The following is a 27,530-nucleotide window of genomic DNA, read 5'->3' on the forward strand; positions in this document are numbered from 1 at the left end:
AAGGTACTCCTGAGAATGTACCAGAAAGGCAAAGTCTTGGGCCCCGCTTTAAGCCTTGAATTAAAAAGCTGGAAAGTTAAGGTGCAGTGATCTATAACAACCTGCTGGCAGAAGCTGGTGTGAACTCAAGTGTGAGAGTCATGGCTCACAGCAGGGGAGGGGAGGTAGGAAAGGGTGACTGGGTATATTTGAAGATTTTACACATAAGAATTTTCTTTTATACTATAGAGGTAGAGTCAGGTATGTGTTCTGAATGAGGAGTTTGATACAGGGCTTCTGAAGACATGCTGCGATTTTGGAACAAACAATATGGACAACAACAATGAAAATGTATGGAAACTACATGGAAAAAGTTAACATCGCAGCCTTAGAATTTTCAGGGATGTTGGTAGGCTTTTAAATGCAACTATATTTTTCTTGCTTAGTAAGGCCATTGTGAGCTAAAGGTCAAGGATAGAAGAATAATTGAAGAACATACATGTTCAGGATACATATGCTTAATGATTTTGCTAATTATAAAGGCGAGATCTGTTCCACAAACTAAAGAACATTGGTAGTTTTAGTTGTTTGAAGGCTATTGCCTGCACCAACTCTGTTACTGAAGGATCTAGAAATCTCTGTATCATTGGCCAAAATCCATTTGAGATTGTCCAGGCTCAACAGACCTGTGGCACGATTGAGATGAACTAATTAAACCACTAGAGTCATTGTTCTTTTCTTCTTTCCAGATTCAAATGGATTCTCTCATTCTCCATGCTCGATAGATCCCAAGCTGAAAAGCCATAAAGATAAGCCAACATGTCTGCCCTTGTGGCTTTGAGGAAGTGGATGCTTCACTGGGTATCCCATCCCAAATGAAACAGCAGATACACTGGGCATAAAGACCAGGTTAGCTTTAGCTGCATCCAGAGCTCTCACTGAGTACCTCAGTGTATGTCAATCCTTGGAGCTTTCCAGAAAGATCATGAAATAGGGGAGGGCCCATGAAAGGGGAGCAGCAAAAGGCAGATGGAAGACATCAAGCAAGCAGTGAAAGGAGTTGGAAGGTTAAGGGAAATGGATATAAATAGGGCCACAAAAGTATTTAAAAAATCTAAAGCCAGCCCTGGTGTTCTGGCTTAGGGAACTGTGCAATGACTAGCAAGCAGCATTCATGCTGTAGCTGTTGTGAGCTGTGGCTCTCAAACTTGAGCATCTGGACTTAGATGAAGCCACACCATCCATACACCATGGCTAGAAGCCAAAGTAAAGGCAGGGAGAAAGGCTTTAAGAACCAAACCACACTGGCTAGCTCATGACAGATAACATTACCAATCTGTCTTGTGGGGCTGCAAGCAGGATTCAATGGGTTAATGCATGTGCATGCTTAGAACATGATCCATACACTATAACTACCCCATCAATGTCAGCTGTTTTTCCAGAGTGACATTAACAGGCATCCAATCAGATGAACTGACATTTGCCTCCCAACTGACTTGTTTAATAAAAACTCACATCTTTGCCAATACATGAGACTCCCCCATCTTCCTCACCAAGGGCATACTGTTTTTACCCAACAACCCATAGAGAACAGCATGCTTTCTTCTTTCTTGTTCCCAGCCCCAGTCTTTGACCTGTCTCTGCCAGCATACATTAACAACCCTTTCAGTGTTTACCTTCATATGCATTGTACAAAGATGCATGTAAGAAAAAAAAAAGGCAGAAGCGTTTCTCAGCTTATCAGAAGGGAGTCTGAGACTTACAAATGGGTCTTCTGGGACACATCCACCATCCTAGTCTCAGTATTTGGTTTTGATTATAAACAAATCCATGCTCTAGTTAGGGGCTTACATGCTAAGTTGAGAGCTCCATGTGATATGGTCATTTAGAGCCAAGAAATCATAAGTAATGGCTTACCTTTGTATTCTGCCAGGCACACACACTCATAACCATTGACGAGGTCCCTGCAGGTGGCAGCATTCAGGCAAGGAGCAGACAGGCACTCATTGTATTCTTCCTCACAGTAGAGGCCATGGTAACCTGGGGGACAGAGAGAAAAAGCTGTTGTCAGATGCATCCCATAAAATCTTACATTCTGCTGATCTGCAAAGAAGGTAACCGGGTATTCAGTAGAAGCTATGGGGCCAGGCAGGAGGGACTTAGGGGCGAGGTCCTTGGAGGTACACGGAAATGTGAATTGTTGAGAATACAATTCTTCATGGCCCCAAGGAAAGAAGAAATTATCTACTTAGCCACCTACTGGCCCTTATGATTCCAAGGCTTTAGGCCTTGGAAAAGTCAGTCACCAAATGTATCAACTCTAGTCATAAGTGACATTGAGAATAGCAGCATTTCTAGCATGTGATGACAACTAGCTCCTTTCAAGGACAATTTCCACACTATTTCTCCTTGTTAGTAAAAAAAAAAAAAAATGTACTTATCTGAAGAAAATTTTCTTAAAGAAGGAAGTTTTTTTCCCTCTAATCCAAGAGAAAGTGAGTTCAAAGGGACCTAACTGAAGCTCTGTTGAGATGTGAGATTGTTTTGCTATTGTTTACTTGCTTGTTTAAAAACACAAATCTATATGTTATATGATTTCAAATTATACTTAATTTTTTAATTACTGAAGAATAATAGAAATGAAACCCAACAATTTTTATAAAGACAGCTTTTATGCTTCTATTTTACAAAACAGGTGTTTATTCTACAAGACAAGAAGACATCATTTTCTGAAAGAGGCATTATGCTGTTCCCAACTTTCAAAACATGTGTTATTGCCAATTTGCTGTGAAAACAGGCCATTTTTGTCTGGCCCTGTCCAAACAATGAGAACCATGTGAGTGCTTTCAAAATTCCCTCTGACTGTGTTTGTTCTGAATTCAGATAAGTAGAAAAAATAAACCTTTGCCCAAGTGGGAATTGAACTTGCTGGCTGTCCCCACCCCACACCCCAGTCTTTCTGACACACAGAAAGCCCTCAGACTCAGAGTCCCATTAGAACATGCTAGTGTGTTCGATGTGGTTTCTTGTGATGATCACAAAAGTAGGTTAAGCTTGTATTTGCATTATTAACAGAGCACTTTGCAACTGTGTTACCATTGCAGTTATTTTTGAACCACTTTCCAAATTTAGGTGGTGATAATGGTCCCTTTGAGGCAACCTTGACCTACCTAAGACAAATACACCACGGGTTTTTTGACTCTTCTTCTACTTATCCTATGTTTTGTTATCTTAGGACAGTTCTCCTGAGAGTATTTATCAAGTTATCTCAGCCAATTAGGTAAGAGGGTCAACAACTAGCAATGATTTTGCCCCCTAGAGGACATTTGGCATTTTGTCATGATGGGTGGGGGTGCTGTTCCTGGCATCAACTGAGGAGAGCTGGCTTAGCATCCAACAGTACACAGGCACAAAAGTCTTGAGTAAAAAGTCTTCAGCAAGCAACAGCCTACAAGCAGACTCCATCCCAGGCTGTTTGGGCAAATAAAGCTTTATCAAGATGCTGCCACATCCATCCATGTATGTACTGTCTGCACCTGTTTCCACTGTAACAGCAGAAACCCAACAACTTGCCAACAGTAAATAGCTACTATCTGACTCTATAGAATAAGTCAGCAGCATGGCCTATTCTTTTTGATGTCATATTCCAGAAATCATTGCCAAGAACTATGAAGGATTTCCTAGTTGTTTTCTTCCAAGAGTTTTATAGTTTAACATCTTATGTTAAAGTGCTTATTTTTTAAAAAATGACATGATTTTTGTGTGTAGTATAAGATACTAGTAATGGTGGACAGGTATATGAAGGGATCATCACCATCATCAATGATCAAGGAGGTAAAAGTTAAAATTACATTGAGAAATCACATCATACCTATTAGGATGCCCATCTATGAAAGAAAAACAATAGAAAAATTACAAGAGTTGTTGAAAATGAGAAGAAACTAGAACCCATTTTTGTTCCCTTTCCTGATGCTGTGATAAAATAGCAGACAAAAACAATTTAAGAGAGAAAGTTTATTTGGCTCATGATTCAAGGCAGAATTTATTTTCTCAGGGCAGTCATGGAGGCAGGGGCTCAAAGAACCTAGTAATACCCACAGTCAAGAGCAAAGAGCAATGAATTAATGCATGCATGCTAGTGCAGAGCTTACTCTCTCCATTCTTACACACCCATTTTTAAAAAACGGCATGATTTTTGTGTGTAGTATAAGATACTAGTAATGGTGGACAGGTATGTGAAAGGATCATCACCATCATTAATGATCAAGGAGGTAAAAATTAAAATTACATTGAGAAACCTTCCTAGGGAATGGTGCCACCCATAGTAGGTAGGTCTTCACACTTTAATTGATGAGATCAAGATGCTCATTGACTAACCTGACATAAACAATCTTTGACAGAGACTTTCTCTTTAGGTGATTCTAGATTGTATTAAGTTGACCATTAAATTTAACCATCATAGAACTCTTGTGTAGTGTTGGTGGGAACATAACATGGTATAGCTTCATGGAAAAGAATATGCAGGTTCTTAAAGGGTTAAAAATAAAAATGCTATATGGTTAGGCTATCCTGTTTTCTATGTATTTATCCATTAGAATTAAAAGCAGACTCTCAGGGAAATATTAGCACTCCTCCATCCACTGCAGCACTATTCATAATACCCAAAATATGGCAACAACCTAACCATTCACCAACAGCTGAATGGCTAAAGAAAGTGTGCTGTGTCCACACAATAAAACGATATACGAAGAAGGAAATCTTATCATTGACTACAACATGGACCATCTAGACATCATACAAAGTGTGACAGAAAGACAAACTCTGCACAATCCTACAGCTAGAGGTCAAATTCACAGAAGCAAAACACAGAAAAGACATTTCCAGGGATGTGAGAAAGAGAAACTGGGAGCTGCTGGCCACTGTGTAGTGCAGTTTCAATGATGTAAAGTGAATAGACTCTAAGAATGTGCTGCATAGCAGCGTGCACATGGCAAGCACTTCCGCAATGTACCTTTAAAATCATGGTAAGGAGTTAGACTTCATGCTGTATGTTTCTTATCACAATAAATACTCTACATATAATGAACTGGGGACTGGGGAGATAGCTCAGCCATGTAAATTGCTTGTCTTGTGAACACAAGAACCTGAATTTATTCCCCAGAATGCACATTAAGAAAAAAATTAAAATTAAAAAAGGCCAGGCGTGGAGGCACACATTTGTAAACCCAATACTAGGAAGGTAGAAACAGATGGATCCCTGCAGCTTGCTGGCCAGCAAGCCTAGCCTAATTGGCACATTCCAGACCAGCAAGAGATCCTGTGTGCTGGCTAGTTTTATGTCAACATGACATAAGCTATACTCGTCTGAGAGGAGGGAACTTTGACTGAGAAAAGTGTCTCCATAAGATCAGGCTGTAGGCTCTTTGGGGTCTTGGCTCTAAGATGACCAAAAGAAGAAAAAACAGTGCCAAAAAGGGCCTCAGCCATATACGGCCAATTTGCTGCATGAACTGTGCCTGGTGCATGCCCAAAGACAAGGCCATTAAGAAGTTCATCATTCAGAACATTGCAGAGGCTGCTGCTGTCAGGGACACAGCCAAAGCAAGTGTCCTTGATGTGCTTCCCCAACTCTACATCATGCTGCTTTGCTGTGTGAGCTGTGTCATTCAGAGCAAGGTGGCCAGGAATTGATCCTGAAGCCCAGAAGGACCAAACACCCCCACCACGAGTTAGACCTGCTGGTTGCTGCACCTCAACCTTGACCAAAGCCCATGTTAAGAGGCAGCTTCATAAGGACAGAAGAAACACCTTGCAAAAATAAAATGGAAGCTATACTTTAAAAAAAAATCAGGCTGTAGACAAGCCTGCAGAGTATTTTCTTAATTAGTAATTGATGTGGGAGGACCCAGCCTATTGCAGGTGGTACCATTCCTAGACCAGTGATCCTGGGTTCTATAAGAAAGCAGGCAGAGTAAGCCATGGAGAACAATCCAGTAAGCAGCTCCCCTCCATGGCCTCTGCATCTGCTCCTGCCTCCGGGTTCCTACCCTGTTTGAGTTCCTGTCCTAACTTCCTTTAATGGTGAACAGTAATGTGAAAGCATAAGCCAAATAAACCCTTTCCTCCCCAGCTTGCTTTTAGTCATGGTGTTTCATCACAGCAATAGTAACCCTAACTTAGACACCTTGTCTTAAAAAAAAAAAAAAAGTAGACAGTGCCTGAGGAAAAACACAACTGGCTTCCGCACTCATGCACATATGTGCACACGCGCACACACATACAGAGAGAGGAGCAGAGAGAGAATTAAGTGTCTTTGGTCTCATTTTTCTAATTATAAGAACATGTTATGAGAGTAGGATATGGTTCAGTTGGTAGATTGCTTGTATGCATGTACTTGGCACTGGGTTTGATCCACAACTACAAAAGACTTTGATATGCCCATGTGAGGCTCTCCTGGGAAATACTGTTCCAACTGTTTGTCTCCCAGCAGATCTTTTACCAACCAGGAAGGATAATATATGGCTTTCCACGTACCCTTGTCCTCTAAACTAAGATGTCATTTTACAGCGACAAAAATCCAAAGCAAGTTTCATCAAATTATCCATAATTATTTTGTAATTTGCAAGTAGCACCATTATCTTCTAGTAGCATCATGAAAAGCAAATGTGGAAGTTATTTTACAGATATAATTAAGCCGGTGATGTTTTTCTTCCTTGCCCGGGTGGGGGTGGGGTAAAGGTTTCATATTCTAAAATTGTTTCTTCGGAGACAGTAACATTTAAACGCCTTTACAGAAATGTCAAGGCACCCTTTACACTAGCTGCCAAAGAGCCCTAGTTGTACTGTTGGAATTAAAAGGCATTCCTTCCAAAAGAGAAGGGCTCTGAGAAAGAGGCGGCCAATGGCTAACCCCTGCTGGTAATTAATTCAGACAAACAAATTAGCCCAGGGCAGTAAGCCAGGGTTTGAAAACTTTGGCTAGTCTAAGAAACTTAAAAAAAAAAAAAAAAAAAAAAAAAAAAGTAGAAGAGGTCAAAGAGATGGTTCTGTGGATAAGGGCACTTGCTGTACAAGCAGAGGGACTTGAGTGTGGAACCTAACCCCCACATTTAAAAAAAAACCCAGTATGGCAGCACACACTTGTGACCTCAGCACTGCCAGCCAGGGGCAGAGAGATAAGAGACTCACCGAGGCTTGCTGGCCACCAGCCTAGCTCCAGGCTCAGTGAGAGACCCTGTCTCAGGGGAATAAAGCAGAGTGATGAAGCAGGGCATCCGTGTTTGCATTCGGGTGTGCATGTGAAGGCCACAGGCAAAGTCTCTTGTTGAACCTGAAGCTTACCAGATCAGCTAGACTGGATATCTGGTGAGCTCCGAAGATTGGCCTGTCTTGCCCTTGCCCGCACTCCCAATGCTTAGGCTGTAGATACCTGCTGCTTGATGTTCCTGGCTCTTTACCTAGGTCCTGAGGATCTGAACCCAGGTCCTGAAGTATGTGCAGCCAGCACTTTGCCACCTGAGCCATCACCCCAGCCTTGCAATGTGAAGTCACCACTCTACCCTCAGCTGAGCTCCATCTTACGATTTGGAAGTGTCTAAAATCATCAACTGAGTTCCTCACACTTCTTCCTCTACTAGAACAGAAGGCCGAGGCTATGGCTGCTGTTTCACAACCATGCCAACAGTTTCTTGGGTGGGAAATCTACCAAATCAGAACAACTTTACTGGATCCAAACGCTCCTGCCAGCTCACCTGTGCCTATGACATTCCAGGAGTCCCAGGCACCCCAGACACAAGCCACATGGCAAACATAGCAAGGTCTCTGCTTGCAAGGTTCTCCAAGTGCAGTGACAAGTGAGTGGTGCCTGCTTTGATGGCTGGCCCTGTGGTGATCTAAATGAGAATGGCCCCCATAGGGTCATGCATTCGGATGTCTGGTCCCCAGTAGGTGTGCTGTTTGGGAAGGACTAGGAGGTGTGGCCTTCTTGGAGGAGGTGTGTCACTGAGGGTGGGCTTTGAGGTTTCAAAAGCCCACACCAGGCCCAGTTTCTCTTTTCCTGTTTCTTGTCTGAGGATCAGGATGTAAGCTCTCAGCTACTGCTCCAGTGTCATGCCTGCCTGCCACCACACTACCTGCCATGATAGTCATGGACTAACTCTCCAAAAAGATAAGCAAGCCCCAACAAAATGCTTTCATGTTACAATCTGCCTTGGTCATGGTGTCTCTTCACAGCAATAGAACAGTAACTAAGACAGGCCTTTTACGTGTGTTGTTAAATTTTTATCAAAACCCAAACGGAAATATGTAGCTCAGTTAGTAGAGTGCTTTGCCTCCCATGCACAAAACCCTGGATGTCGTCCCAGTACTACATTAACTAGGTGTGGTGGTGGACACCTATAATCCCAGCACTGGAGAGGTAGAGGCAGGAGGTTGAAAAGTCCAAAGTCATCCTCAACAATACAGTGAGTTCAAGGCCAGCATAGGCCTAATGAAACCCTGTTCCAAAACAAAACAACAACACAAGAGCATAACTAGTCTCAATTTGTAGAGGAGAAATTAAGGGTAAAGAAGGCCATACACTAAATCCTATGTGCTCTTCCTACTTCCTCATGTTGTTCCAAAACACATAGTCTTGTATGTCGATCTGCTAGGGCAGCCATAACAAAACAACATGGACAGATCAGTTAAATAACAGAAACTTAATTCTCATAGTTCTGCAGAATGGAAGCCCAAGAACAAGGACATCGGGTTGATCTGTCTTTAGCTCACAGATAGTCACCTCTTGCTGTGTCCTTGCAGTCTCTCCTCTACCTATGAAGGTTGCTAGGGTATTCCACTACAGGTGCTGTATTACAACCTCACCCTTGGGACCCTGATGAACTTTAACGAACTCTTTCTTTACATGTTTGTATAGAGTGCACATGTTTGCATATGTATGCAGAGGCTAGAGGTCAATCTCAGATGTCACTCCTCAGTGCTATTCGCCTTGACTTTTGAGACAGTGTTGCCTGGCTGGCCAGTAAGCTCCAGGGATCCACCTGTCATCACCACCACCACCCCCTGGCCCACACCCCGGCACTGTGTGAGCCATCAGGTAGGTTGTGAGCACCAAGCTCAGGTCCTCGTGTTTCCATAGCAAGCACTTCACACATGAGCTGTCCTCCCAGCTTCTTTCATCACCTCTTCAAGGGCACTATCTCCATAGATAATCACACTGGAGTCAGCTTCACAAAATGAATTTGGGGAGGGATCTAATTCAGTCCATAACATCCTGACATAATTCTTAATTATGTCTCTGCAGTGCTCTCCCCTTATCTCAAGTTTTAGTTTTTGCAGTTTCATTAACCAACCCACAGTAAATTGTGGCCTGAAAACTTTCCATGGAAAGTTACAGAAATAAACTACCAGTAAGTTATAAACCTCACACCCTTCTCAGTACCATCTCTCTTCATCCTGTGTGGGACATGAATCATACCGGTGTACCCATGCTGAATCCCATATTATAGCCTGTCCTCTGTATCTGTAGGTTCCACATCCAAGGACTCAGCCTATCACAGCTAAATACTATTTGGAAGGAAAGTTGTATTTGACTGAACATATACAGAATTATTTTCTTGTTATACTCCCTAACTAAAATAACAAAACAACCATTGATGACATAATGTTTATATACTATTAGGAATTATGAAATACCTAGAGATGCTTTAAATATACAAAAGGAAGTACATAGACTATATGCAAATACAATACTATTTTCTACAAGGGACTTGAGCATCTTCAGATCTTGGATGTTACCGAAGATGACCATTTAGAAAGAGTTTGTCACATGACCATCCACTGGGGACCCTGGAATATATGCAAATATAAGTGGAGGCAGAAAATATGATACTGCATTGATATTTTGGAGCCTATCACACTTTACTGTTGGACACTTTCTTACGAACTGTAGGGTGCTAAGCACACCCTGACTCCTACATGCTAGATTTCAGCAGCCTTCTTACTCAGGTGTGATTATCAAATTATCTCTGGTCATTGTGTGAAGGATAGACATTTGTTTTGAGAACCACCGTCCTAGATTCTTTAAGGTAAGGATGATTTGAAGGGAGCTGGGGACATGAAGTTCCAAATTGTTGCAAAGAGTGGACAAGAAATTATCAGAGAAAAAAGAATTAGCATCAGTCCCCAGATTTCATCTGCCACTAAAATATGATTATAATACCAGCCCTGGGTATCTCCAGCAGTGCTATTCCACAAAAGGAGATAAACACTGGATTCATCTGGAACTAAGTTTACACGAACAAATGGGATAATGGCAAGAGTAAGCTTAGTACCCCTACTGGTGGTTCTGAGGTCCTGAGAAGCCTACTGCAGTTCTGCCACCAGGCTGAATGTGATGGTCACTCTTGATTATCAAGTTGACTGTATTAAAAGATACCTCCAGGGTGAGTGAAGCATGTATGCAGGAGGAAGTTATCAGAGAAGTTGGACAAAGAAAAGAACAACTGAAGGAAAAGGACTGGCCCTGAATGGGAATAAAACCACCTCACAGGCTGGAGGACCTGATGGACTAAAGAGGAAGCACAGTGTCTTAGTTACTGTTCTACTGCCATGAAGAGGCACCATGACCAAGGCAACACTTACGAAAGAAAGTATTTAATTGAGGGCTTGCTTACAATTTCAGAGGATTAGTCCATGACTACGATGGTAGCATGCATGGCACTGAAGCAGTAACTGAGAGCTACATCCTGATCCACAGGCAGAGAGAGAGAGAGGAGAAGAGAGAGAGAGAGAGAGAGAGAGAGAGAGAGAGAGAGAGAGAGAGAGAGAGAGAGAGAGAGAGAGAGAGAGCCTGGTCCTGGTATATGTAAGGATCCTGCTCTCACTCTTCCAGGTGTAATGCCTTACATCATCAGCGGGCAACTGCGTCCCCACCTTAAAAGGTCACACACAGACCCCCCACTCACTCTCTCTGCGCCTCTTTCTGTTTCCTCTCTGCCAGGCCTGACTTCTTCATTCTATCCCCTCTTCTTTCTGATAAAGCCCATTCTAACTCTGGTAACCATGGCTCGTGACTCTTCTGCCAAACAACCAGTGCTGTTTCTCCGTTCAGTGTGGGCTTTTGAGACTTCAAAGCCCACCCCAGTGACACACCTCTTTCAATAAGGCCATGCCTCCAAATCCTTCAAAGAATTCCACTCCCCGGTGACTACGCATTTAAACATATTAGCCTATGAGGGCCATTCTTATTCACATCACCACACATAGGAAGCCAGCCATTGTGTGCAAGTTCACCCTGAGAAGGTGCAGCTGCCACTGCCCATGGACATCAAGCTGCAGCTTCTTCCATGTTTTAATGCAGAGAACCTCAGTGTGGGGCTGCATCAGGTAGCTGTCTGAACTGAAGCTAGTGAGTTTTCTGCTTCTCCCACATCAACAGTCATTCTGGACTATCCCATTATAGATGTAACCAACCGTCTTATTAAATAAGAAACACAGAAACAATGCAAAAGAGAAAGCCGAGAGGTCAGAGCTCAGAGCTAAAATCTCACCCTTCCGCCTGCGGTGTCCCAGCTTCCCGAATGAGGGTTCTATTTCCTGTCTGTTCGTCTATTTAAAGTATTTTGTTCTGCCTTCTCATTGGTTGTAAACCCAAACACGTGACTGCCTCGTCACTGTCTGAATGTACAGCCCCCTAGGTCTTAAAGGCATATGTCTCCAATGCTGGCTATATCCCTGAACGCACAGATATCTATGGGATTAAAGGCGTGTGCCACCACCGCCACACTCTTGCTATGGCTCTAATAGCTCTGACCCCCGGGCAACTTTATTTATTAACATACAATCAAAAATCACATTTCAGTACAATTAGATTACCACCACATCCCATCTTCCAGTTGTACAAGCCAATCTAACAAATCCCTCTGATGAACACACACACACACACACACACACACACACACACACACACACACACACACTGCTGGTTCTGTACCTCTAAAGAACACTGAGAACTAGGGGTGCTCTAGCCTCACCCACCCCAGCAAATGGGGTGGTGGAGCCATTTTCCAGGAAGGACTACCCCTACTTTTCAGGTGAGGGGACCACAGCCCAGATATGGTGGGGAAGAGAATGCTCCCAAACACCTGCTGCTCTGGTCTGAAGTGGCGCTCATCCTACTCACTCCATTGGAAAGCAAGCCCTCCCGAGGCCAGCTCTTCGCCCTGCCCCACAGGCTCCACATGATTCAAACACCAATGTAAGATGGCCTCAGCCCACGCTGTTTACTCCTTAGTTCTTTCCCTTGCCTGGCCCATCATGTCACCCTCTGAAAAATCCAAACTCTAAGGCTCTGGTTGTAGCCAGATGGCTTTCACACATTGTGTGACAAATTCCAGCAACTCATCCATTCCTCTCACCTTGGGGGAAGAAGGGGGCGATTCGTGCTTCATGCTGCCTCAAAGAAAAAAACCTGGCAACATCATCCAAACCCAACAGCCATATGCTCAGGCCAAACAGGCCAAGACTCACTGCTCAGACCCCAGCTCCACCTGAATTTAGGGCAAAAGCAGCTTGAAAGAACTTCTTTTTACCTGTGTTTGCTTTGTAGTCAAGCTTCAGTAAGTGAGATGTGAGTTGGGAGGTTTCTTTAAGAACACTTTAAGTCTTTCCCTCTTTCCAGTGTGAGCAGGCAAATGGGAACATCTATGGCTTAGATTCAAGTCTAGGCCAGTTCTCAGAAGATCAAATCCTCCACCTCACCCAAGGTAGTTGAGAGATAGGCATGGAGGACATAATCCTATTATGTTAATGGAAATGAGCTTTCAAATGAGACTTACTTAAGGCCGGGAGCCCCGGGGCACTGAGAGATATTGGGTGACGCCCTCATTTTACAGGGCAGAGCATTACTTCAAACACTTGGGAGAAGAGAGACCACTGAGGAGGCTGCCACGATGGGCAGGGATCCCATCAAGGATGAAGGTGGTGCCAGTGCATTGCTAAGGGCAACTTGAAAAGTAAACCAGAAACACCTGGTGATGAGTAGCATAGGAGAGTGTGAGGGTCAAGCCAGACTCCTGCCTTGTCTTATCTTGAACTTCTGCAACAATGTTCTGTGGGGAAGAGGGGGCATTAGCTGAGGCCAGTTTCTGTTCTACAAACTTCTGAACACAGTCAAATCCACTAGCGGAAAGTGGCTGAAGAAAGTGAGGGGGCAGGAGAGAATGCAAAGCACTTTCTAGAAGCTAACCTTAAGTGAGCAAAAGGGACTGACAGTTTTTCTCAGAAAAAAACAAATGATCTGAGAAAAATAATAAGTTTGTTTCATGAGTATTTGGTGAATTTTGATTCTGTTGCCAAACAGTGAAGTTGATGCTAAAAAGATGGATCCTGCTACAGCTTTTAAGATATGTAGGGCTAGCAAGATGGCTCCACAGGTAGAGGCATTTTCCTCTGACCTCCACATATGCCATGGCATGTATACCCATGTACATCATGCACACATGTGTGCACACACACTAATAAAAAAATTAAGTAAGTCATAAAAACAAGAAGCCAGAGGATGCAGAGGAATGGGGGGAGGAGAAGGGAGGACCCAGAGATGCCAACTTGAAGACAAGAAATAAACAAACAAAAAATACAGATGGGAAAGCCCAGAGATAAGCTAGAACAGAAATTAGTTCAGAATATGATGAAATTAGAGCAAGCAGAGAGCAGGGTCCCTCACAGAAATGCCAGGGTTCCTAATGATCTGCATCGCCTCCTGGTATAATGTCTTTGGGCACTGTTCTTAGAGGGTCACCTGTAGAGGCAGGTGAGGTTTTTGAGTTTGAGAGGTGTTTCAACACTAGGATTTGTGCTTCCCAAGTTATCCTTTGTGAACAAAATGGTACTTGATATCATTTTCTTTGTTAGATATTTTTCTGTAAGTTGACACTGAGTGTTTACATTTGAGGACCTCTAGGCCACCCAGATATGTGACTGCAGCTTAGTCTCAATGAGTGACATCTTTGTCAATGTGACAATCTGCAACAATAAAGGACACATGTAAAAGGAGGAGGTTCCTGTCCTGTCATCAAGAGGACAAGCACTTGACCCTGCCCATGAGGTTCTAACACAAGGGATGCACCCAGCATAATGTCTGCCACACAATAAGCACCTGATCCATTTGCAATGTGGTCCTGTGGCCCTGTGGCCCTGTGGGAGGGCCCAAAACAGCTTGACCACACAGCTGTCATGACAGACTTAGAGGCCCAGACACAGCTGCTGTGACTGGCAACATCTGGACCCAGGAAAAGCCATAAGCTGACCCCACCCAAGGAGGGCCTGCATCTAAGGGGAAATATCTGGCATTCCAAACATTCCCAGCTCAAATGTCAGCCATGCAGGGTCCTAAACCCTGAAAATCCCCTCACCCCATCCTCTGCTACAATAAAAACCCCACCCTGCCAGGGCTCCGGGGCTCTCTGCTCACTGTGTCAGACAGACAGAGAGACCAAACTCTGAGCTTAAAATGAAGGCTCTTTGCTTTTACATATGGGATCTGGTCTCTATGGTGGTCTTTTGGGGCTCCCCGAAATCTGGGCATAACAGGCCAAGGTACAAATATTATCTAAACCGACAACCTAGGAGTTGTGCTCCAGAAATGAGCATCAGGTTCACACACACTGTAAACTTCTGAGTATCTGAATGCTAAAAGATGCCATTGCTCTAAAACACCACATCACATAGGGAGCACACACACATACAACCTCACTGAAAAAATGGACAATACCAGCTCAGCATTCCACAGTACACAACTGGTTGGCCCAGCTCTCAAACCAGTGGCTCAAAGGCCAGTTGTTTTCTAGTACAAGACATGCTGTTTATCTTTGACTTTTCAAATCCGCCCCGCTTTCTACAGCTTCATCCCCTGAGAGTAACCTCCAGGATGGATCTGGTTTCCCACTTGGAAGTAGAATTTTGACTCACTGCTCAATACCCAAACCCACGTTCTGCATTTTCTCTTTATAATGGTACATTTTATGCTCCTTAGGAACACAGATTAGTAAATAGAGAATACATCTGGTCAAATGGGGTGAATTAAATTTGCTAAGAAATGAAATCATAGGGCAGAGTAACCTGTGAATTCATAAATGCAGAAGAGTTCCTTTTTTTTTTCAAATGTCTGGTTTGAACAAATATGCATTAAAATGCCTGAAAAAACATTTTCCAAAATGGAAAATGGACATTATCATCCCCACTTTCCTGATATATGTAGTATGACAAATTTAAATACTGCCTCACATTATAAGGGAAATGATGACCACATCTAATCCCTGGTTGAACAGTGAATAATGAGAAAAGGCCTGACTTCATTACAGACTTTTTAGGAGATGAGATGAGTGGAACTCTCCAAGTCTATAAAGGGAAGGACAAGCCTTCTTCAGACACAAGAAACAGCCACCACACCAAGAGGGATTGCTAATAAAGAAAACACTTTTAAAAACAAGGATTATACTATTCAATCAGCAGGGAAGTTTTTGTTTAAAACCCAGAAGTTTCTCTAGATTAAGTATATACTGAAATGAATGATAAGTGGTGCTGGTGGCAGCACTGGTTACTGGTGGGAAGGTGACGGTCACGACAGAACCTGCTGCTTAGTAGCAGAGAGCTTTATTAGGAGGAGGGACAAAAAGGACCAGGCCTGGGGAGGGAAGAGAGAGAAAGATGGTGGGGGAGGGGGAAGAGAGCTTAGCAAAATGGGAGAGAGGGAGGGTGAGGTCTGTGGCTGTTTGTTTTAAGGGCCCCCAGTATGGAACTACACCACCCATGCGCTGATTGCTGACTACACCAGGTGCATGTAGTTGCTCGCGCACACTGACGATGTAAGACGCAAGACCTTTTGCTTAACTCCTGGACTGCGCATGTGTGATCACGCAGCTGGAGTGAGGGCAGAATTCTAACATATACATCACAAATCATACTTGAAGGAAAAATGTTAATAGCACTGGACTAGAGCGAACCACCAGCATTCTATCTATAGTAGCAAGCAGAATTCTCCTTCCAAACCACATGTAAGAACAAAGCTGATGTCTTGTAGATGGCACAGCCATGATTACAAAGAGCGCCAAAAGTCACATGAGCTCTGCTGAGAACCTGCCGCACAGAAGCACTTGCCTATGTAAAGGTGATTCATCTTCAACTTGATTACCATCTTGAGAATTATCTAGCAATATATTGATTAACACTGGTCTGAAAAAGACATCTCTTAAGATTGCCTTCAGAACTAGGTTACAACCTAGTCACATGCAAAAAAAAAAAAAAAAAAAAAAAACACCACGCAATTCTTCCTCTTTTTTCACTCATGACTTTTTCATGTTGCATTTGGCCACTAGAGGGTGGATTCTGCCTACAATCTAAACTGGCTACATGGGGGAGGGGTTTCTTTAAAATTTAATCACCGAGTCACCATAAAAAGATGTCTTTTACGAAAAGAATATATGGTACCAGAGGATGAGGATCGATCCACCCAACTGCATTTAAAGAAGAAATACTATTCCCTTTAACAACAAAACTAGATATTCAAATATTCCTTTCCCACCATTCACGAATAAATTCACAAACGTGTCCTTTGAATATGGGACATCTGCAATGGACATTACTCATCATAAAGCAAACTATTCACCCCATGGACTTTATAGAGATCATTTTTCAATGGGAATGCCTCTAAGTACTAAAACTAACACAGGAGGATTAAGGAACGAATAAGACAGTGTTGTTAGTGATTTGAAGATGGTTCTGCTGTGGTTTGGTTTACAGTTTAGGCAAAGATGAGGGGCAATCTGAGAAAGAAAAGATTCCCCTGCTAGAGGTTTCCAGCTGTGGAATATTCCAGCTAAATATTCCAGCCGGACAAACACACAGAAGAGATGATGGAGGCGGTGGTACAAGAAGCCAGGTGATGAGATGCCTACACACACATATATTTTTATTTATATACATAAATATATATAATATATAGATAAACACAAACTGTGAAGGATTAAGGCATGGAAGCATTTTTCAAATGATTAATTGCTTTTCATTTATTTCACAATCAATTAAATTTCATTTTAATTTACTGCCTTGCCAATGGATTAAGAAGACCTAATCCTAACATCTGAAATCTAAAATGCTCCAAAAATTTGAAATATTCTCAGAATCAGCATGATAGCACAAGTCAAAAATTTCTCACTCAGTCTTGTGATAGGTCACAGGCAAAGTGCACAAACTTATTACAAAATATTGCATAAGGTCATATCTAGTTTACTATAGAAGTATGGAAATAAATTATTTCTCTGTGTTTAGACTGGGGTCCCATCCTTAAGATTTATCATTACATATCTTCAAATATTCCAAAATTAAAAAAAAAAGAGATCTTAAACCCAAAACCTATTTAGCCCCAAGAATTTAGGGTTTGTGCTATTCAGACTATATATACCTACTGCACTGTAGTAGAGGTTCTCATGGTACAGTTCCCAGGCCAGCAAGCAACAGATTCACCTGAGAATGTGTTATAACACATTTTCTTAGGTCCTGCTGAGAGCTCAGTCACTCTCAGGGTGGGGCCCAGGCCTCTCTGTGTACAGCTGGTGTGGTGACTAGCTTGCCTGTCACCTTACCACCACCTAGAATCACCTGCAAAGAGAGTGTCTCGGAATGATGTCTACAGCGGGTTGGCCTGTGTGCCCGTCTGTTGGGGATTGTCTTAATTAAGGTAATTGATTGATACAGGAAAACCCAACCCACTGGGGGCAGTGTTCTAAACTGTGTACCAAGTGAACTAACTCAGCTGAGCACAAGCTGGCTAAGCACTAAGCATTCACTTCTTTGCTCTTGACTGTGGCTGTGATGTGACCTGCTGTCTTGGTCTTCTCCTTAGTGATGGTCGTATTCTGGAACTGTAAGCTAAAATAAACCCTTTCTCCCTCAAGTTGCCTTATATGAATTCATTTTATCAGAGCACCAGGGATGGAACAACAGGTTTCATACATACCTAATCAGAATGAGAAGAAACTAGCCCAGATTCAGACTGAGAAGCATATTACCAATTCGGCTTTGTGAGCCCAAAATACTAACACCTCTCTCTCCTCTCTCTCTCCCCTCTCCTCTTCTCTCTCCTCTCTCTCTCTCCTCTCTCTCTCTCTCTCTCTCTCTCTCTCTCTCTCTCTCTCTCTCTCAGAATATTGTCAGGAAATTACAAACTAAGGCAGTCAGTTTTACAAACTCTAAATTAAGAAACATTCTTTAACAAAGTTGTGGTGGTCCCTGAGCTCTGGCAGAAGGGGCTTCTCCATGTACAGTTTGAGGCCACAGACTTGTGAGACAGAGAACAAAATGTGACTGGGGTTATCCCAGATCATTTAGGTACATGGTATCTAGAATGTCGACCATGATTTTTTTTCCCTTCTGAATACATTATTTTCCCTGTCAATTAACGTGGGACATTCAGAGACACGATGAAATTTGTAGTCCTCTAATGTTCTTGTTAGTTGTTGCCATTCTGATGTAAATATGTGGAATACAAAAAATAAAAATAAAAAATTATAAAATACCCAAGAAACTTCTCTCACTCTTTTATAAATATTTTTGTTAGTGTGCCCCTCCCAGCTTGGCTACTATCCCAAACGGCCAGAAACTCAGATGGGCTGAACCTGACTTTCAGTGGCACAGCTTTGGCTGAAGACTATCATAGAGGTATTTCAGCCAACAGAACTGCCTTGAGGTAATTAGATTAGAAAAAAATTTCAAAATGTAAATAAACTGGCACTACAAGTCAATCATTTTAGTCACCCTGTTCTGTTCCATTTGCCAATATTGAATTAAAGATACATAAGAAGTCATGTGTAAGAAGTCACAAAGCAGGGAAGCTCAAAGGGACATCATTGCTGACTCCAGGAGAACATGTGGCTGGTAAATAGAGAATGGAACCAAGCCAAGTTAGGAGGGGAGAGGAGCAGATGGTTCCAGAAGGCCCACAGCCTTGCCTCAACCTTGGAGCCTCCGCTCTTCTTCTCAACTAACCAAAAAGAACAGTTTTTTTCTTCTTCCTTTCTCCTCAAATCTGCTCTTAGAGAGACTATCATACAGGCTTGTGTTACTGTACGCAGTGCAAGCTGAGCTTGGCCCTGCAAGCAGCCCACAAAGGGAGCATTTGCAAACAAGAGAAGCAGCAGCCTACAAAGTGCATGGGGGGAGGGGAGGCATCGAGGTACCTCAGCTAAAGGCACTTGCCATCAAGCTTGATGACCCGAGTTTGACCTCCAGGACCCACATGGCAGGAGGAAAGCACTGACTTCAAACGCTGGCCTCTGACCTCTACACACGTGCTCGTGGCACACATGTTCCCATACACAGAATAAGTAAATACATGCAGTTTTACATTTTACATTTTCCTCCATTGCTGCTCTGGGTACCTAGCTGTCAAGTGAAGAAGCAGCACTGAAGATGCTGGAAGTTGAGAAAAATGTAATCCTATCCCCCATCACTCCAGCTAACAGTCCAGCAATATGAGTGGGGTCACCCAGGACCAGCTGACTTGCCAACTGACTGCAAAAGCAAACGTGGGCACAGTCCGTGCTGTGCAGAGCAAAGAGAGTCCAGCCAGGACGTCCCATATTCCCTGAACCCAAATAGCAAATGGCTGTTTTCAGCCAGCAAGTTTCTCAGTGGTTTGTTATGCAGTAATAACTAATACAAAGGTTTCATTTCCAGAAACAATGCCTAGCTTAAAGGAGTAAGACCACCCAGATAAAAAAGCTTTCAGGTGCCAGAGAACTGGCAGGAAAGGTAATTTTAAGGAGTGGTTGGTAAAAAACTTTTCCAAAACCACAGCCCAAGGTACCACGTCCTCCTGAGTCCAGACCACTTCAGCTGCTGCTTCTCCAGCCTGAAAACAATATATTACCATGGACTAGACCACAAACATTTGCTTTGTGATTTTTTTTAAAATCTGTGCCATCAAAAAAATCTATCTGTGGGTTGGAGCAACGTTTAGTAGTTAAAAGCATTTATTGTTCTTCTGAAAAACCAGGTTTTAGTCACAGCACCACAACTGTCCCTAACTCCAGTTCCAGCGGACCCAGTGCCCTTTTCTGACCTCCACAAGCATTAGGCACACAGTGGTGCACAAACATACATGAAGGTAAAACACTCGTGCACATAAAATAAAAATAAATGCATCTTTAATAATAAAATGATATGGAATGATAAAAATGAACTGAAACGTGTCTTTAAGACTTAAGTCCAGGAGCTGGAGCAATGATTCAGAAGGTAAGAGCACTGGCTGCTCTTCCAGGGGACCTGAGTTCAATTTCCTGCTCCCAAAGGGCAGCTCACAACCGTACATAGCTTCAGTTCCAGGGGGACCCAGTGCCCTCTTTGACCTCCATGAGCACCAGGCATGTATGTTGTACGCAGACATATATTCATTCTAAATACTCACACACATAAAATAACTATTTTTTAAAGGGTCTGTTAGTCAACTCCTATAAAGGCAAGTGGAAGTTTTAAAAAGAGGACAGGAGGTACTGAGTGAGAGGGAGGAACACGTGGTGTCCTATGGAGCTGGGAGTGGTCTAGGATAAAAAGAAAGAAGAGGGAGTGAGACAAAGAAAGGGAGGCAGACAAAGAAAGGGAGGGAGGGAGGGTCATGTATCAGTCTTCTCCAGGCAAACTCAAAGTGCTCTGAATCTTCATTAAAATAGAGGCAATTCTGTAAAAGCATGGGCTTCCACAGTGAGCTTTCAAACTGAAAAGCAAGGGGCACAATGGCAAACAATAAGGGAAATGCAGGGCATTGTCCTCAGGTCTTTGTACAAATCCAATCACGGAAGAATCTTCCAGCATATTGAAGGCTAAAAGGCTGGAAAAATAGGACATGCAGAGGAACACCCACGTTTGTTGTCTAATGTGGACTCTGGAGTCAGGCTATGGTCAATCTCGAGATGGCTATCACCAATGACACCCGTTGTTACAGGGTCTCCAATGCTGATGTTCTCAGGTCCCAAAGAGCCACTGTTATTTATTGACAATAATGGGTAGTCATTTCTACAGAGGCCATGCTGTGGGCAGCTTGGGACACTAAAGATGTCTCAAGACAGAAAACTAAAAACAACAAAAGTAGGAAGAAAAAAGAGTATTTCAGAGACCATGATATTTCCCGATCAGGAGTCAATGGTTCACAGTAATCAATACAGGAGACTTTCAGAGATGTAGAGGATAAGAGATATTATGAGTAGGTATCATGGACCCTGGATTTGAGACATGCCAATCAAGAGAAACTCCAGAGCTGATAGAGCAGTGCATCTGTCATGTGGTTGTGTCTACAGGCTCTGAGTCATAGAAAGGCAGGCTCCTTTATTTAGGTGCACCCAGCAGACATCAGGCCAAATACAGTCATAAATTCCCAAGCCAGGCAGCCCTCAGCATCAAGTTCAAAGCAGCATGTGGATGGATCTTCAGAGGGAAGCAAAGACAGGAAGGAGGGGCGGTCCTAGCTACTCACAAGAGTTCTGTTCCCTGTGGTGTTAGATTTGGACACCTCTGTGCTGGACATAGGAACTTCTACTGTCTAAGAGTCACTCACTGACCCACAGCCAAGGCCACCTTCAATTCAGGTGCCCAGGTTTTCCGAAACAATGCTGAGACAGCGGAGTCTGAAAGCTTGTTCTTGTGATTGTTCAGCCAAAGAGGCCAAGGTCACAACTAATGTGGGAGCACGGTTTCCACAAGTAGACTTCCAAGCCTTTGGTCAAGAACAGTGGGTCTGTAATGTTGAGCAAATACAAATTAACATGAGAATTCCATCTCCTCCATTTTCTGCCATCTCCATTTCCTAGATACCTTGATTTCTTTAAGAGAAAACATGTCAGATATTTAGCACTGTGTGTGGATGAAGTAAGTTCTCAGAGATAGAAGCAACTCAAGGCACAGCCAGCCTGGAAAAGGTCATTGCCCCACTCCACAGAGCAAATCTGTGTGGCTAATGACTCAATTTGATGTGCTAATCTGAGCGAGCTACAAAGACAACCAGCACTTAGAAACTCTAGTTAAAGTCTTAATTTTTTCAGTCATTATTACCCTCAATGAATGAAGGTGACAGGTTAACCCTGTTTCTTATTTATTCTGAGGCAACAGAGGCTCTGGGTCCTAATCAGCTACATTCAAATCTGTCTTTCATCCCCATCTGGTGGAGTCAAGGGCAGAGAAACGGCAGCCATGGGTCTTACATCATAAAGGCTGGTGAATAAAGAAATACTTCCTTTATAAAGCTCCGTCCAGCCCCTGGCCCTTATCTATTCATCACTTCAGTCAGAAAATGTAATGTTCCAGATGGTGAGTAACATTTAATCCTTGGACAATTTGGTATGTACATGTAACTGATGAGCGGCTGCTCTTCTCTTCCCAAGTTCTTAGTTCTATCAACATTTTGAAGTAAAGATTTAAATTGTTTTTATTTGTGGGTTTTTTTTTTTTTTTTTTTTTTTTTGCCAGAGTACAGATTATGAAGAGTAAGGCAGGTCCACATAAATTAAGATACATCTGACTGAACAAGACTTCCTTTGTTTCTTCCTTTTTGGGTTCAGATGATAAAAAAACAGGCACTACATTTTGGAGTATGACACAGGAAGGGTGTCACAGGATTGGGAATCAGAGATATATACTTACACAATCTATACCTCTCATACACAATCCGTACCTCTCATAAACAGGAAGCTGGAGATCACAGCATGTCAATATAAGAACTGTCTTCATCCCAGTAAACCAGAGGAAGTTCCCTGGCAAATAAAGATAAAAGTTGCCTGCTGTACTTTTCCCAGAATCTGAATATATCCAGATACTCATTAGTGAGCTAAATGCCTTCCTATCTTCATAGGTGTGTTAATTTTCTTGTTGCTGTTCAGTTACTATGAGGATCCTTACCATTAGGTCTTATCTTTATTCTGCTTCCAGGCAGTGCTGTCTGAGTACCAATGTGGTCAAGCCTGGACATCACAACAGGAAGCAACACCAGCTGTGTCTCACAAGCCACACAGCAGAAATGCAGCCCACAGGCGAGGCAAATGTAGAAAATAGAAACAAAATAGTATCTGAGTCCATTTGGCCAACACCCTGCCAGGTCCAGGAGCCTATTTGACTGACATTGAGTATATGGTCATGAGAGATAATATTCTTAAAATTTTAATTTGATGCATATATTTGCATGCAAACTACTCTAATGCCTTGTAGCTTCGGTTCTTTAAGATAGGTCCCCCTGCAGAGGTGGGGCTAGCAAGCAAGCGAGTGGAGAGTGCTCACTCACGTGCATCCGGAAGCTAAACCAGTCAGAAGAAAGCTGAACCTGGTCCCTCCAGTCAGCCACTGCATCTGATACTGGGCATCTGCAGCACTGACTCTAAAACAGGGTTCTACCTGCAATGGCCACAGTGTGCCCTTGACATGTTCACATCTAATACATGCAGCATTTCCAAGACCTCACTTCTCCAGCCTCTGGGAGATTTCAGTTTGCAATTTTTTTTTTTTAAAGAACGAGTGCCCTGTCACTTAAAACTGTCACTGGGAGATGACATTTCAGCAATTACTCAGCAGTGGCATTTTACTATTTAGTATTAAAATGCCGTCAGAAACACTGGGAATGGTAAGCTGAAACTGAAGCTTGAACAGAGAGCACCTGACACACCTGATTTGCAGTAATCAGAACAGCATAGTTGGTTTTTGTTTTTTTTCAGATAAGAACTAATTGCCAATCTGGTATGATTTCAATCTGCTGTCACTTATGAAACAGGATCTGTTTGCTCTCTGTAAAGATGATCCAGCCCACTGCTCTGCAGCCAGACACCCAATTTCACCCACTCTTACAAGATTCAACTATTACGCAAACGAGTGGTAAAGCAATTACAAGCTCCAAAAAAAAAATAAAAAATAAAAAGAAATTTCCCATTCACAGACTTGTGATATTCACTTCCTCAAATGTAAATTCCTGCCAGATGTTTAAAGGCCTTTTTTAATTTCACAGAAAGTCACTCAACCACCTGAAAGATTATTCCCTCTGGAAGCAGTTGGATGTCCCAAATTCGGTGACCAGGCTCTCTTGGGATCAATTCTAGGACCGCACTGGAGAGTACATAACAAATGAAGGTATTGTGGAGTAGAAGATGTTTTCTGTGGGTTTTAAGGCTCTTTAGGGATAGTGCTAGACCACAGGTGACTACCAATCTAAATGTGGACACAGATGAAGCCTTAACAGAGAACCGAGGGGAAAGCAAAATGTAAATGGGAGATGACTCAGTTCACTATGCCTCAAAAGATGTCATTGGAATCCTCACACACATACACAGAGAGAGACAGACAGAAACAGACAGAGACAAATAACTATAGTCCACTTAAAATTTGGAAAGGTTGAAAGGGTAGCTAGCTCTTAATGCCACACAAGCAGAGGAGCTACACTGAATCTCTCCCTCATGCTTCCTACCCAAGGAGGAAACTGAGGCCCAGGGATGCTCTATAAATGTCTTATATTCATAGTGAATAGATCAGAGGTATGGCCTTTCCATGGCTGCCAACTGCATTTCTCAGAGTAAAAAGAGAAACACTGAGTGATGTGTGTTGCATGTTTCTGCTTAGGATAATCTCTCTCTTCTCTCTCTCTCTCTCTCTCTCTCTCTCTCTCTCTCTCTCTCTCTCTCTCTCACGCGCGCACACACATACACAGAGAGAGACAGAGACAGAAACAGACAGAGACAAATAACTATAGTTCACTTAAAATTTTTTAAAGTACTAAATATGCCAAAGATTTTAATATGTTTAAGACAGGAATTCAAAAGAGAAAATGACTTTTTTTGGTCTGTCCTGCTTGGGTCTTCTCTGTGAGGCTTGTAGGGAAAGAGAGCTCTCACAGGCAGGTAACAGAATATGGAGAAGTTCCTAACAGCAAAAGTTCACTTCCAGTTGCCACTGAGGGGAGCGACCCCATGTGCTGTGACATCTCCAGAGCTTGGGCGAGGTGAGTCCTAGTTGTGCTAGGTGTGAGGCGTGGTTCTGTCCAGTATGATGGCACCTTGTTCAGTCTGCACACACCAAACTGTCCTAAGGGTATGCTCACCAGGTAGGGAATAGCACAGCCCTGTTCTGCCTCCTTCCCCAGCACGCAGCTCTGCCACACATGGGCTTGGGTTCCCACACATGAAAACCAGGCCCAACATGCTACCATGTCAACCAAGACTCCCATGGAGGTAGATGACAAAGACTCAGAAAAGACAGGGACATCACACAGGGAACTGAGGATACTTCACTTCAAGGTTTACAGAAAATCCCCATTATTACTGTGATCATTAATTGTGCCTATCTAGTTAGGTAGATGATGGTATCCAGATATTTCCTCTACATACATGTGGCCTTGAAGGCATTTTCTCTTAGATGGCATTAAAATTTACAACAGTAGTCTCTGAGTAAAGCAGATGACAATGCAATGGAGCGAGGAATCAGCCCAGCTCTTGGAGACCTAAAGAGCAAAGACTTGGGTTATTGCAGATGAAGGATTTTAGCTTCAAAGCACAACACAGACGTCATGCTGGTTTTGCAGCCTGCCAGCTTCCCCTACGGATTTTGGACTTGCCAGTCCCCACAATTGTATGAGCCAGTTACTTAAAATAACCTTGTGTGTGTGTGTGTGTGTGTGTGTGTGTGTGTGTGTGTGTGTGTGTCCTGCTTCTCTGGAGACTCCTAACGCTGTTACCAAGCAGATTAAACAGCCCCTTCTCTGTATTGCAGAGCATGGAAGAAAGAACTTGGCAAAATATCAGCTGCTTAGAAAAATCAGAGAATTAAGAGTCTATATGCAAAAAGCTTTTCATCACCTTTTGAAAGCTTAGCTGCATTTCCCACTAACTCTTTTAATTGATTTCTGAATCTGAGACGTGGCCTTTGGGAGTTCTGAACTAGGCACTGGGGCCTTAGTGCCAGAAGCACTGAGGTTGGAGTCTGGATCAGGCTCTCTAATGAGTCTGAGGCCACAGGTAGAAAGTGAATCTACAGCGGTATTCCAGGTAAATGTAGCCCTGAAAAGTCCAAAGATGTGACATATCCAGCTAAGAACCTGGCTCAGCGGTACAGTTGTTGATTCAAAATCTCTTTAAACACATATACACCTTTCTCTTAGTCCTTGGGGCAGAGTGTCACCTATCACCATCATTAGCATGTTACCTGTCCCTGAAAGATGGGAGAAACATCCCAAGTAGTGCATTGTGCAAGCGTCACTGAGAGTGTTCTCACACATGCTAAGGTATCTAGGATGACCACAGGCTATTCAACCCTATGGACCAGCAATGTATATATGGTATGTTGTAACAAAACATCCCTATGAGGTATGTGACTGTGTTACACTGTAAAGATGATAAAAGTGATATTGTGGATGAGTTTTGGAACTTAGAGGAGGGAAACTCAGGCCCTGAAGAGAGATGGAGTAACAAAGCAGGCATTCTAGTACTAGAGCACAGTCACGGATCAGTGAAAGCAGGTACTGGCTAGCCACACTGACTGACCCGGGTCACATGTGGGGAGAAGTAATGCAAGGATAGAGACATTGGCATAATGGAAATGAGAGAAAGGAGAGAGCTGCCCACATGTTCTTTGCAGACAACCAGTAGATAAGAAAGACACCAATGAGGACAAGTCATCACTCTGACTTCTCGGTTTCCAAACCTCCACAATTTAAATATCAGTATCATGAATGCAAAGTATTTTTGGGAAATAAATGGTGAAGCTATTGAACGTTTACTGAGGAAGTTGAGTATAACATGCTACGCACAGAGTAAGAATGTTAATAAACTGTGGTGATAAATGAACTGCATTGTGCACTGGACACTAAAATTGCGTTAGAGATTCCATCGTTTTTTAAATTTCTCCATCCTGCTTTCTTGTACTTTCCAATTGTCTCACAATGAACATGAACAGCCCATGGGTAAAAGAAAAGACTTGTTTAAAGCTCTACCTAGAGTAGGTCTGACGAGTAGGTGTGCACAAACCAGTGGGATTCACTTCTATGCATGTCACACTCTGGGTGTCTTTTGCTCAGATGCACAGACAACTAACAAGTGGTCTAGGAAAAGCTTCACTGTCTACACGGAGAACAAACCTGGATCACAGAGGCACTTGTAGCTGGTGCCCACGCTGCGGCATGTGCCGTGAGCACATGGGCTGAGGGCACAGAAGTCCACAAGCTGGGCACACGTCGGCCCTGTGAAGCCTGGGCTGCAGCTGCAGGTGAAGGTCACGCCATCCACATAGCAGGAACCATTGTTCTGACATGGAGATGACATGCAAGGGTCTACCTTCTCTTCACAAGCAGCGCCAAAGTATCCTGCAAGAAAGCATAGGAGGGCTTTGAACTCTTAAAGCAGGGCTGGAGGTATAGCTTAGTGGGTAAACTGCCTAGCAAGGACTAAGCCCCAAGTTCAATCCTCAGCACTATGTAAACTAATCATAATGGCTCAAGCCCTATAATCCCACTGCTAGGGAGGCAGAGGCAAAAGCTT

The 27,530-nt window shown here is 43.0% G+C and overlaps 1 protein-coding gene and 1 pseudogene across 1 annotated transcript in view; one reads left to right on the plus strand and one right to left on the minus strand.

Moving 5' to 3' along the window:
- Nucleotides 1-27,530, minus strand: part of Dner (delta/notch like EGF repeat containing) — a 152,278-nt gene that overhangs the window by 19,309 nt on the left and 105,439 nt on the right. Inside the window, exons 6-7 of the mRNA XM_037210473.1 lie at nt 27,131-27,355; nt 1,897-2,019 (exon numbers count right to left, since the gene is read on the minus strand). Of these exons, the coding sequence (XP_037066368.1) occupies nt 1,897-2,019; nt 27,131-27,355 (348 nt within the window). The remainder of the gene's footprint in view (nt 1-1,896; nt 2,020-27,130; nt 27,356-27,530) is intronic.
- LOC114682936 lies at nt 5,348-7,836 on the plus strand (annotated as a pseudogene).

This window comes from Peromyscus leucopus, chromosome 13 (assembly GCF_004664715.2).
Source record: "Peromyscus leucopus breed LL Stock chromosome 13, UCI_PerLeu_2.1, whole genome shotgun sequence".
NCBI lineage: Eukaryota > Metazoa > Chordata > Mammalia > Rodentia > Cricetidae > Peromyscus > Peromyscus leucopus.